At 41.4% G+C, this 13770-nt stretch overlaps 1 protein-coding gene across 1 annotated transcript in view; it reads left to right on the top strand.

The window, feature by feature from the left end:
- gpr158a (G protein-coupled receptor 158a) overlaps window positions 1-2874 on the top strand; it is a 62034-nt gene extending 59160 nt beyond the window's left edge. Inside the window, exons 10-12 of the mRNA XM_041961812.1 lie at window positions 206-352; window positions 454-537; window positions 1003-2874. Of these exons, the coding sequence (XP_041817746.1) occupies window positions 206-352; window positions 454-537; window positions 1003-2874 (2103 nt within the window). The remainder of the gene's footprint in view (window positions 1-205; window positions 353-453; window positions 538-1002) is intronic.
- The last annotated feature ends 10896 nt before the right edge of the window (window positions 2875-13770 follow it).

Below are 13770 nucleotides of genomic sequence, written 5' to 3' on the forward strand. Positions count from 1 at the left end.
TATTTACCCCTGTTACTCCCAACGTTTGTAAAGAACTGCAGTGCCCAGCTGTTTAAGGAAATAACTTGAGTGAGTGAGTTTGGGGGTGAGAACAGCTAGCAGTCAGTTTTTCATAGTCAGATTTTAATAGCTTCACCACTGTTGCTCCAGACATTAGATTTTTTAACCATTGTAACCAATTCTTTGTTTTATGGCAATCCACCAGTTCCTGTTTGCTGGCACCCACATGAGAGATGATATAGCCTCTGAGGCCTATGAGGATGAGCTGGATATGGGTCGTTCTGGGTCATATCTCAATAGTAGCATCACATCAGCGTGGAGCGAACACAGTCTGGATCCTGAGGACATTCGGGTATGCACTATTCCCTTTAACCTTCCATTCCCCATTGTATAACCTGGTGAAATCTTTTGACTCCTCCATAAATACTGAGCCATGGCAGTTTTTTATTGCAGACACCTGAAGAAATGGGCCATCTCAGTTCTATTAATGGCTGTGGCGTAAGGTCTTGCGACAGTCTTTGGGAAAAACGTACCAACGTGAGCAGAGATTTCTGTTTGTCTGTTAGAGCTGAAGAAGTCTCTCTACCAAAAAGATTCGGGCAAGCCTATTTACCAGAGGGAGTGATCTTACGATAACATCCTGCTACTTGGGAGCATTCATTGTATCCGATGGGCATAGAGACAGAAATATGCTAAATTCCAGACCTGAGCTTAGAGGCTGTTTCAGACCTAACATTAAAACACACTCCGTTTCCCTATTTGATGCTGTCCAAGACTGTCCTGTCTTTGCTTTTTGCAGCACGCATGTGATATTCCGTAGTGCATCGTTGAAAACATTTGTAGTTACGTGTCATGAATTTGTACGGCATGTTCTCTGTGCAGTAGAATGCCCGCTTTTTTTGTAACAGTGTATTGATTAGGAATCCCTTTTTTTAACGGTATAAATACAATTATTTGTTCTAAAAAAGGCCACTGATCACTTTCCATCTGTCCTGTATGTAGGAGGAGTTGAAGAAACTTTATTCCCAATTGGAGATTTACAAGAGGAAGAAGATGCTGGCAAACAACCCTCATCTCCAGAAGAAGCGGAGCTCCAAAAAAGGGCTGGGTCGCTCACTGATGAGACGCATCACTGAGATTCCAGAATCGGTGCACCGGCAATGCAGCCGTGAAGACAAGGATGCTGGAGAGCACGGGAGCAACCGTAACAGCATCTGCATGTTGAAGAAGAACCCCTTTGAGCCAACTCACACAGGAAAGCCAGCGAAGGAGGAGACACTAAAGAACAAGGTTTTCTCCCTCAAGAAGTCCCACAGCAGCTACGATCACGTCCGTGACCAGAGTGAAGACTCCAACAGCTCAACAACGGACAAGATGGATGTGACCACCGCAGAAGGATCCCTCCTGGATACACTTATGGGCAAGAAGTTGGTCAAGAAGAAGTCAAGTGAGAATATAAATGCCCCCAGTGAATCTACAGAATCAGTTCCCCTGGTCTGCAAGTCAGCCAGCGCCCATAACCTCACTGCAGACAAGAAACCAATTCATCCAAGAGCATCCATGCTGCAGAAGTCCCTCAGTGTCATTGCCAGTGCCAAAGAGAAGACTTTAGGCTTGACAGGAAAGACCCAGACCACAGAGGACAGCAATAAGAAGAGTCAGCCAAAGGGCAAGGACACAAATGCCAATGCAGAACCAGAAAATGAATGCCAACCCAAGATGATTATTAGCCAGTCGGTTGAGTACAAACAGAGTGCAGCAAAAGGCAGGATCATGAAACAGCCAGTGGGTGGCAGCCAGCCTGCAATCTGTTCCGATCCAGCCAAGGGAAAGGACCTCTATGATCTCTCAGAAGTGTGTCCCTGGGAAGTGGAGGATCTCCCAACTCCGTCTGAAAACAAGGTCCAAAAGCATGTATCCATAGCACCAAAGGAAACCACAACAGTTCACGGAGGTAGCACCAAGGGAGCCAAATCTCAGCAGCAGAAGCAGAAAGCTTCAGATCAATCTCCATCGAGTGGCAGGCATTCAAAGGAAATTCAGAGGACAACTGCTGTACGAGCAGAGATATGTCCGTGGGAAGATGGAAGTGAAAGTCAAGGCAGTCAAGTGGAAGGCTCGAAGCAACAAATATACAGTCAGGCAAGCAAACCTGCCAATACCCAGCAGCCTCATTGTGCAACAGAGAGCTTCAAAGCACATCGGGTAGACGTTTGTCCATGGGACTTCGAAGAGGCCCAAAAGACAACAGATTTAGCTCATTCACCAGATATGTCAAAACAAAGAAAAGGCACCTCTCCTGTGGATGGGAAAGGGAGAAGTACCCTTTCAGATCCATCCAAAATAGGAGGCTCACTCCAACCACCATCTACAAAAGCTGATGTATGTCCATGGGACTACGACAGCACTGCCGTATCTCCAACTTCTGGACAGAGGACACCTAGTCCCTCTCGAGCATCCAAAAACAAGGAATCCCCTTCGAAAAAGAAGGGTGCCACTTTCACAAGAACAGTTGAGAAAGAGAAATCAAAAGACGCTGATGATGAGAAAAGTAGAACAAAAGCTAAGGACAAGAGTAAATCTTCAGAGAAAAATGTGAGCCAACAAAAAATGGCTGAGGTATGCCCGTGGGATGTAGAGAGTCATCAGGAAGTGCCAATGGTAGAAAAAAGGAAAAGTGCGAATGTTGGAGCAGCCAAAGCAAAGCCGGCGGAAGTCTGTCCGTGGGATTTTGAGGATACGTCAGATCAAAAAGGTATAGACAAAAGTGCTTCTGTCGGGAAACAGAGCAATCCTAAAGTTCTAAGTGCTGCTAAGAAGGCAGATGTTTGTCCCTGGGACTTTGAGGATAGCACTTCGAGCAAGAAGGCATGACACTCAACCTTAATGGACCACTGAAATTATAGTTATTGATGTATACTTTTTTCACGTTGAAATCGTTAAATATTACCTTTTACTATTATTACGGTGACTTGGAAGAAAAGTTGATCAAGTTCCACAAGTTGCCTTCCTTTCCGAGGTTTTGTTCCGGTTTTACCTATTTTGAAAATAAGTAAAATGTACAAAAAAAACAAAACAAAGTAATGACGAGCATTCCAGATTATTACAGGAAAATCCTGAAGATGAATCTTAGACGAATTATGCAACTTTTGATTCAGCCTTTTCACTTCATGAGCAATGTTGATTAATTTTTATCATGTTCTATTTTCAGACAGCAGTTCTTACATGGTTCCTTTTGTGCATTATCATCTCTTAATGGGCTAGGATATGACGTGACAACACAAGGTGTCGAGAAACAGAACTTCAAATTTAAAATACAAAACAGCAAAAGTGAAAGCCAAAGAATGGGATGTCGGTCTGATGACGGTTAAGTTTATTTATCAATTTGTGTCCAACTCTTGGCACAGTGGGAAGGACTCTGAGGAAATCAGTCTATAGCACTTTAGCCAACTCCATAAATTAAAGTTCCCATGAAATCAAAATAGATGTTTAAGTTTTTTTTATCACATGTCTTGTGCTGATTGCCACCTGTACGCCCAATGATGTCAAAAAGCCATTTTGTAGGTAATAATGATATTTAAGAGTTTGTCACTTTTTGGAAAACACACAAAAAAAATGATGGCTCATCATGCACTCTTGGGCGAATACAAATTTTGCATCAATAAAACTCCCTCTCAAATTTTTATTATGCCGCTGGAGCAGAGTGTGGCCTGTGCCTCGCTGATTTCTGTACAAATATATAACTTTATAACTTGATTCAGTCATTTGGGTGAAACTGAATCTTATGTTATTGAGGAACTACACTTTTGGGTTTTCCCTCAGATGTCCTCCAGCTGCTCTGCCTTAACTCTCAGTGGTTTACGGAGCGCTCTGATGGACAGCTTTACTTATTACTAAAGAAACCACTAACGCTGCTAAATGTAGCCTCTGTTAGCTAGTTAGCTCAGTTAGCTGTGCAACTAGCGGTACTATTGGCTGACTCAACCCTGGGCTGCAGGACCTAAGTCCAGCAAGCAAACCAGTTTGGTAGTGTATCCCCTCTTGTCCAACTGGTCTCTGAGGCTGTGTTTGGTCCTGGTCCGACTGACTTGAGTGGGAGCTCCCAGTCTGGGAAGAGTTAGCTAATAGGACTGCTAGCTGCATGGCCTTGGGGTGTGATGCACATTCAGTGCTCTTGGCTATTGTAAATCACCAACCAAGTCCCTCTTTTGCTTCGTGGTTTTGCAGGAACCACAGAAATATGTGGAATCAAATAGCAGTCTGCAAGCTGTTTCATGGGAACTTTAAGAACTGAGGACAGACTCTGTTCTTCTGGTACATTTTGTCATCTTATTTTCAACCTCATGGCACAATGTCACAGGATATCACACACTGACCAAACTTAGACATTTTTTTTGTTTAGATCTATTTAATTGTAGTTCTCTGCAGATTAAAATGCTTCCACATCTGCAGAGATGTACTGTATGTGCCTAACTAACTAGCATTGTCTCGTATCAGTCTGAAGTGAAGCAAATGACTTCTTCAACACTTTGTGATGGTGAATTATATAAACAGCATGCACAGCCAGGTATTGAGAGTAGCTGGACCCTACCGGTTTGTCAACTAAAGCAGTTAATGTGTTGACAAATATATAATGTTGTTGTTTTTTTAATACCAGAGTCACTCCTTTTTCTGCTTTCATTTCCAGAAGCTCATTCAGACCGGTAAAGAATTTATGAGAGCAGCATTAACATGAATGTGTGTCAGAATGGCTCATATGTACACTGTAAAAAGCAGGGATACAAAAACACTGGGGGATACTACGGACATAATTTGCACCAGCTTTGTTTATGAATCCAGCATGGATCTTTGTGTTGGCTTGCACCAAGTGTGTGTGTATGTGTGTCTGTGGACACAATATCATGAATTTAAAGTAAAAATGTAACACCGAACCTGAAGAGCTGAATCTCTGCAGTCTCATACGTGATGAAGTCCCGGCAGCACCAAAATACGAAAACTGAGAGGTGAGCGGGTCACCAATTTTATTTTAGCTGATAGAACCTGCTGCCTCAAGCATAACATTCAATATATCTTGGGTGAATTTTTGACCGTTATTTCAATTCAGAAGAGTAATATTGTACTTGCTGAGACCTGGAACCGAAGCCTGGAACAAGTCAAGGATTATCTCTGACATTTTGCCCACTTTTGATTTTAATACGAAATAAAGTGGTTTAGGTAATCTGGCTAAACTGTTCTTCTTATTTACAACCTGCTCATTCAACCAGTCATGTGTCTTGGGATGCCTCCTTGTTTCCAGATCTTAGCAATTACTTAAGTGTTATCAAATATCATAATTACAAAAATAAAACAAATAAATGATGCATGTTCTTCCTAGTTTAATGCAAGTAGGCTAAAGTCCAATTGATTAATTAAGATAATCATGTTAGAATTAGAGTTAGCAATGTGGTTATCAATTAATAATCTGACTGAACCTTTTGAGGGTTTTGATTTGCTCAGTGTTTTGTATCAAAATGTCTAAATATTCATCATGCACTGTCCATCCTGGGATTACAGTAAAAAAAAAGAGAAATCGCCCACTTATATTTAACTGTTTAGCACCTGACAGTAATTACAGTCGTGAGGAAAACTGTGTGTCAATATAGCATCTACAGTACTTTATGGTATCTTGTGAGAATTACATGGTATCACTGAATGTTGTCACTGATTGTAATTATCTATGATCGCTGTCAAATTCCTCAATATGCGAGCTCTGTGGGGGTTTTTACTAATGGTGGTTGAAAAAAAACAAAATCAGTTCTTGTCAGTGAGAATTTAACAAAGTTCGTCAGTCGCTAAATTTCTTTGCCACAACTCAACTGAAAATAGCCCAGTGACAAATACTTGCTTTTGTTAACGTACGCGATTCCACAGCTAAGCTCCATAAACAAGATTCAGTGATTCCGATGCTACATCTGCCTCCGCCCACTGAGAAATTACCTCCGCCACTGACCTGCTCGTCTGGAATATTTCACATGTGGACTGTTTGCCTTAAAGCGTGAGAGCTGTCACCACCTCTGCTTTATGAGCTCCTTCAGGAACGGCGTCTAAGAGGAACTGTCAGCGTGCAAGGATTGATTGTGATCCTTCAATGGATCTATATGATATTTATGACCCAGATGTTAGGCGGCATTCATCAGATGCAGTGTGGATGCAGGATCATACCGAGGGACCCCTGGTTTGACAACAACGACATTTCAAAAGCCTTTTCTTCTCCCTTTTTTCATTTTTAAGTGACTTTAGTCTTTGGAATCACTGCCGCGTTGGATTTCACTGCCCTGGGTGATGAATAATATGCTGTATATTTTTAAATCAAGCCTTTTTTTTTGTCCTCGTAGGAAAGCTATTTTAAACGAGGAGATGTGTTTGTTTTATGGTAATTATTTTAAAATATCCACATGAGCTTAGATTGAGCTCACACAAACTGAAACAACTATGATGTTAGTCAAATTCAATCCATTTGCTTGAAAAAAAAACATAAAAAGCAATATGTTATGACATTCTCAAGCAAAGGAGTTATTTCTTTCTGCTGTCAGAACACCATTTATTTATGTTGCTTTTAATCTTTCACACACTCGCCGATGGGATTTCCAGATCTGAGATAGTTGGAACACAAAGGGAACATGATTACAGTTATACTGTTCAAGCAGAAAACAATAACGATGCAATATCCCACCAGTATACTATGGAACACGTCACATGTTCAGTCAGTCTTCTCTGTTGTTTGATTTGCGTAATTTCAGATAGCACGCTTGCTGTAGCATTCCTCAGTTCAGTCAGTCCATAGCTGTCTGTGTGTCAAATTGTGCGAACATAACCAGTGTCTTACTGTCGGTTTCTCTGGAGATGATCATCGTATTTTAGCCGTATCATCGATGAATCAGTGAAAGTTTGAACCTCAACCATTTACTCGGGTGTGCAAATGGAGACCGATGTTCTTGTATCGTCTTGACATAGGCGATGCACTGTCCTGTAGCTCTTTGTCCACCGATCGGATCCCTACCATGGTGCGTTCTGTTGGCTAGCTGCTTTCATTTAAACCTGACTTCTCTTCTCTTGTGACCAAACCAAGTCACCCGATGGCAAATACAACTACTACTATTGCTACTACTACTATTCAATGCTGTAACGTCGTATATCTTGTGGCTTCTGCATGAATTCAAGAAAAAAAAAATAGGACCGATGTTTCACTGCCCTTGATAGAACAAAAAAGAAAAAAAATTGATCTTTTATGGACTGTTACAAGTTGTATAGTGAGTGATACTGTCCCTAACCCACTGTATTATGTGCTTGTTATGACTATTGCTCTATGACAAGCTTATAGCATCAATATATGGGAATATTTGGTAGATTTATATTGTGTTATATTGTGATAGCATGTACATAAAAGATACCTCCTCTGCAATAAATATTTATATGAAAATGAAGTGCGTGCTCAGTGTGTTTCTGAATGTGTTTCACTGCAGTGCAAAATGTGTCATGATTTGCACTTCAAACTGAAAATGTGCCTGCTGAGAACCTTGAAGCAAGGATAATTTTCAATCCCTTTTCTACTGTGCTCCTACTACAACATTTCTAATCCCGCTGGGAAGTTGATACAAGACACTCCCATGACGCATATGTGCTTAGTAATCATCCCCGTCTCAGGTTTGTTTGCTTATTCTTCATGTCGACATGCTGTTGGAGAAACCCTGGCCTCTAAAAGCCTCGTGCATCATAACCACTTTAGGATATGCGCGTCTTGGCGACTGTCCTGAAATGCTTTTATGTCTTGTTGTGGTCTTTTGGACCGAGATCAATGGAGGCGCTGCAGGAAGCGAGAGACACAAGATGGTATCAAATGCTGACTCCAGACCTCTGCAGGAAAAACTGAGCACTGTTATTATTATCCAATCCCCAAGTAATTATCGGCCAAGGTGGAATTATTTATTCTGGGGGCCAAAAGGAAAACCTTCAACCCTATAAATTCAGCATAATCAGCAACACGTGAAAGCTATAGTGTCACAAGTACTTGTGTCTCCATGAATATGGCAGTGATGCAGCCAAATAGCGTTGTAAAAGGTCATTGTGTTAGGCAAACATGTTAGCATTGATTCCTGTTTACATGAGCACTTTTGGAGCCTTCCTAATAAATAGAAGATCAATACAGGCTGCTGCAGGGAACTAAAATAGCGGAACGTCAGAGAGGAAAACAGTCAACTGTGAGAAATAACCGGTGATGAGGAGATACAGTGGCTATTGATGTTCCATTCATTACAGTGAGTTGACAGTTTGCGTCATAAATAAAGAGCACACATAAGCGGCTATAATTGATGTTTTCATGTTAATGTATCACATGTCAGTGTGTAAACGGACCTACAGAATATTATCACCTAAATCTGGAGCTGCCCTCGGATTTATATGGTGGAAATGTGTCAGTGTTTTTCCAACTTGTTCTGCTGCCCCCAGGTTACTGCTTTAATAACACATTACAACCCTCTTCAAATGTGCTATTAGTTTTCAATGGAAATGTGGTTTGATCTGTATGATATTAAAGGCTCTAAAACTTTTTTAAATAACTTTTTTCTCCCATAGACATTGTAATAAGCTTTATTAGATTCTTCCTGAGGATCAGCTCCAGGGTCTGAAAAGTAGAGTCAATGTAGAAGTGTTTTAAACGTGCATTCTTTCTAATGGCCAGCAGGGGGCAACTCCACTGGTTGCAAAAAGAAGTCTGATTGTATGTAATCTTATGAGAAAATGACCCCACATCTGACTTGATTTATTAGCGCAGTAAGCAGTTTCCTAATGAGTTTATGTCTGTTACATGTAATATTCATTACTAAATAAGCAGGACTCAAAGTTAGGTAACAATAAAGCGTCCTCAGTTGTTATTTATTGAGAGTTTATACATCATCTTATTTGCACCGTGAGGACTGTGTCGTCAAGGTTTGATAAGATTTTAATGACCATCAGGAAGCAACTCACAACTGTGATCAGAAATTGATTCAAAGGTTATTAAATCCTGATTCGTACATTGAAGGGCGTGACATCCCGTTTTCCAACTGAGCCCCGCCCACTTCAAACCAGTTAGAAGAGCACGAATAAAAACACAGATACAGACATTTTCCATCTGAAATGTCCCAAACTGTCCAAACTGTAGTAGGAAATGGGCCCTTTAAAGAAACTGATTGTGAAATTACGTCCTCAGGGTTTTTAATGTTGTGGAAGTCAGACTGTCCGGACCACCACCATATTTATATACTAGACTTAAATATGGAGCTGCTATGCCACAACATCACTGTCAACTGCATTAAATAGCTGCTGCCATGAAAGAAAATCACCTCTGAATTCTGATCTCTTCATTATTATTTAGTACACACTTCATTATTAGACTATGTCAAGTAACAATAATTATTTTCCAGAATGAAATCCTGCATATCTTTCAGCTTTTTGTTGATTGAACAGTGTTTGGAGCCACACTGCTACCACGCTCCCTGTAGATGTGCTCATTCAGCATGTGCTTGAGTGTGGCTTCAATGACCCCACAGAGGTTAAATACGTGGGACTCCAGGTATTATAAGGAAAATATGTGCCATTAAAAAGTTGTATTGTGTTTGCTTTACAACATCTTTAATAGCAGAAAAGTTCCACAGGAATAAACTCTTTGTTCCAGTTAAAACTCAATAAAAGAACAGCCACCTCGCCAAAGACACATCCAGCACCCTGTGGATCTCCCGCGGTGCTTGTGAGAATCACAGTTGGCTGTTTGTGTGCCTCTTTGTTATCTTTGCAGGACAGCAGGACACATCTTCCAGCATGGCAGGACTTATTTTTAGACCTCAGACGGCGATCGGCGCATGATTCACAGCCTTTTGTGGCAGGGCCATGTGGGTAGAGATGGACGGCGGCGGGGAGGAGGAGGGACAGGAGATGAGAGGAAGCTGATCACTTGGCACTAGCCCGCCTGCTCCGTCGCTGACTCATCTGTCTCTCAGATGCAGGGAGGGTCAGGAGGGGGGCTGTTGGTGGTGAAGAGGGAGGAGTAGGAGGAGGCGGGATGTTGAGGACATGTCGTGTGTCGTGGTGGACTCATGACTCAGAGAGGAGTGTGTGCGAGGTGGTGCACCTCGTGGAACATGTGGACACACAGGTAGATGGAAACACATCATTACAAGCTGTGTTGCCAACCCTGAGGAGAGATTGCAGTTTTAATTTAGCTCTCACTTCCTGTATCCAACATTTTGAACACTTTTTCAGACACCTTTCTCATTTTAAAGTCGGGCTGAAAAAATCTTGCAGAGAATTTCAAAAAACAAAACACCGCACTCTCTCACTTATCCCTGGTGGTGTCTTGGCTTACAGATAGTTTCTGTTTGGTTTTGCCAGCTTTTCTCTGTTTCTCTCTTCTTATTTTAAGGTCAGCATTGTCTATACCCATTTCTAAATACCTTCCAATGCGCCACATGTATACAGATATTAAGTATAAGGAACATATTCCTCTGTGTTTGGGCCCCTCATGCAAATGCACAGATCACTAAATGATAATAATGATGATAGTGAAAATCCTCAAAACCTGGTGTCGACAGTACTCATAAGGACTATTTCTTCAGTTGGAAATATTTCCAATAAAAACACAGTTTTCAGCATCTTCTTTGGGACACGATTACTAGGAGGACATGTTCCAGTTGAATTTTCTAAATGCAGTTCTTCAGAACAGAACAGGGACAGAAATTTCAACAGCAGATATCTCAAAACTATCTGCATCACTACATGCCAGTAGTTAGGTACATGAAAAAAACTGTTTTTGGACATCTTGTGCATCAGCTGTGTGAAACAGCAGCAACACTGGGCAAAAAGACTTAATGAAAACTGGAAAAAGCTGTCTGTGACCCAAACCGGTCACAGTATCGACTGGGAAGTCAGTCATTGATGTGAGAGGCCATACAAGGATCAAAAAGTCCATTTACATCTGACACCAGGGACCATCTTTCCTGTTATCATGTGACTGATGACACCTGAGCCATTTGCTGAGGAAGACTGTGGATAGCTCTGAAAAGCTATAAGTTTATAGATAAAATAGATGAAACAAATGGTCAGAGGAGTTTTGGGTGAATTGGCCCTTTAGATAATCACTCTTGCACAACCAGAATTGGTTTAATTTTCTCCTGATGTAGGAAAGCACAGCCTCCTGCTTAGCTTGATGCAGCACCTACAGACCTCAGCCAGTAGGCAGGTAGCCACCCACCAGGTCCTGCTCCTCCATCCTCTGAGGCCACACTCTGGTCTGGACTCCCACACAGCTTTCCCAGCCTCAATGGTGGCTCCATCATTAGAGGAGCCGTCGGTGATGTGAGCATCTGTGACTCACAGAGAGCCTCTGTTACGCTGCTCCGCCACCACTTCCACCTCCACAACTAGAGGGGTTGGCAGATAGTCCACAACGCACACATTAAAACATTTCTATACCTGCAATTCAGCACCCAGGTACACACTCACAGTTCAATCACTTACGCACACATGATAATATAATAGCTTATAGAATAGGTCATCCGATGAGTAATTCTTTGCCCTCGTCAAACAAAATGTTTCTCTGCTGAAGAGACGAAACACGGCTCATCAAACCTTGACAGTGTCGTCACTCTATTATGTAGGTATCAGCTCAAAGCGCCTGCTGATGCATCTCTGCAGGACTGGAAAACCATGTGATCATGTGACAGCATACATAAACATGCCTGTGCAATTTACCTCGTCATTCACACCTTTTCTTCACATTACCTGAACCTTTTATTCAGAAACTGATTCTTCCAGAGGGTCAGCATCCTTTTAGTCTCTACTAAAAAGTATCTGCTCATGAATACAGAATCTGTAGCGAAGGCACGATATTTCGAGATATATCGGGAGCATTCTTTGTGTTTGCAGCCCGAGTAGTATTGACCAATCACGTTTGAGTGGTTTTTAGTTGCATGCAGGTCAGCAGTCTGTGTGGAGAGCAAAGGAGGTGGAACGGGTGAAATGCTATCTCACATCCCATCAGGCATCAGGTGCAAGGAAGAGGAAGTCCTGGTCCAGATATCCATTATCCGGATATCCCGCGGCTACACTGGCAGCCTAGAAACAAACTCGCCGTCAGACGATAGCTGATGGATTCCAAGACAGGCGTCATCCTAATTGATCAGAGGTCTAAAACACAGGAGAAAAGGCATCATTTTATTTGGACTGAGGGGTCAAAACTTCCCCGTTTTCACACAATGACCGTCTGAGCACTGTGTTACGAACTGTGACTGTGTAATTTAGTGTTAATCTCTGCTGTGGGATTATTTGACACCATCTATCGTTAGACCCTGTTACACCTCATTCTGTTGACCCGTCTGGTTCTTTGAGCTGATTCAGCATTAGATCCCTCGTGGTTAGGTTATGATAAGGTGTCTATGATTAGTTGACTAGATGGTGTTATGGATGCCTGTAGTTATGATATTATGAACACCCCCAGTCCCACCAACCCAACATAACTACTAAACTTCACTGCTTGGATTTTTAAATACATAAGCAGCAAGTAGGGGACGGTTCGGCGGTTGCTTGAACTAAACAAAAAGAAAAAAAAAAAAAAGCAAAGATGTCACCTTGTGTAACAGCTCTGGATTATTGAGAAACCCACGAGTAGACTCAGAGATGAGCAGTAGGATAAAAGGATAAACAGGTAGGCAGCAAAAACCAAGAAGGATCACAGCGGCAGTCTAAAAACTATCAGGAAGAAAAGCCTCCAGAAAGGGAGAAATCAAAGCTATCAGGAGGGTATGTATGACGACTGGCGTGTGGGAGAAGAATGACAGCAAAGGTTCATGCATAAACAGGATAAACAGGGTGATTGATTATTAATCAAATGCAGATAATCGTGGAGATCAGTCCCAGCACAACGCTTATTATTATTCTTATCATGATTTATTACTTCTGATGCTTTAATTGATATTCTAAGAGCTGAATCTTAATTGGTTAGATTTGAATGAAACTTGAGTTAAAGTTACTCTGAGTAAACCTGTTATTTCATCTGCTGTTTATGAGGCTGTTGGATTAGTTAGATAACTGTTTAACAACTTCAAAATACTGATAAAATGCATTTATAGGCAAACCTAAATTCTGCATCTGTATATAATCCATCAAAATCTTAAAATGCAACTGTTCACATCAAATAAATCTTAATTTTCAAACAGTCTTGGTTATTCTAAAAAAAAAGTGCAATAAATCTATATTTGAAGCTAATGAGAGACTCTGAGAGGCTGATGAATGGAAGCAGCGCAGAAACACAGTTGTTACTCTGGGACAACCGGCAATGAAAACAAGTGCAGCCCTGATAAAAATAGTATCATAATGGAATAACTCATTACAACGCATTTCACAAAAAGAAATGGACTCTTTATGAACACAGCTTTTCATTATTCTAAAATAAGTCGAGCCTCCATTTGGCAGCTATTCTTTCAACATGATTGATTGCGCAAAATTATCATAAACCCAAAAGGCTAATAGGTAATTTATCTCCCTGGCTGACAGCATGGGGCCACTTTTGGCTCCTCTCTGATACTGAAAGACTACATTTGGATAATAGCTTTGGCCCAGACTGATACATGCAGTTTTTTTTGGAGATGAACTCCTCAAATATTGCCAATCGATGTTGTTGTTAGTGTTACCGAAAGCCGAGATGCCATTAATCAATGGGCCCCTCCTCCACAGCTGGGGTTCATTAGATATTTATGAGCC

Source organism: Chelmon rostratus, chromosome 20, assembly GCF_017976325.1.
Source record: "Chelmon rostratus isolate fCheRos1 chromosome 20, fCheRos1.pri, whole genome shotgun sequence".
In the NCBI taxonomy this organism is placed as follows: domain Eukaryota; kingdom Metazoa; phylum Chordata; class Actinopteri; order Chaetodontiformes; family Chaetodontidae; genus Chelmon; species Chelmon rostratus.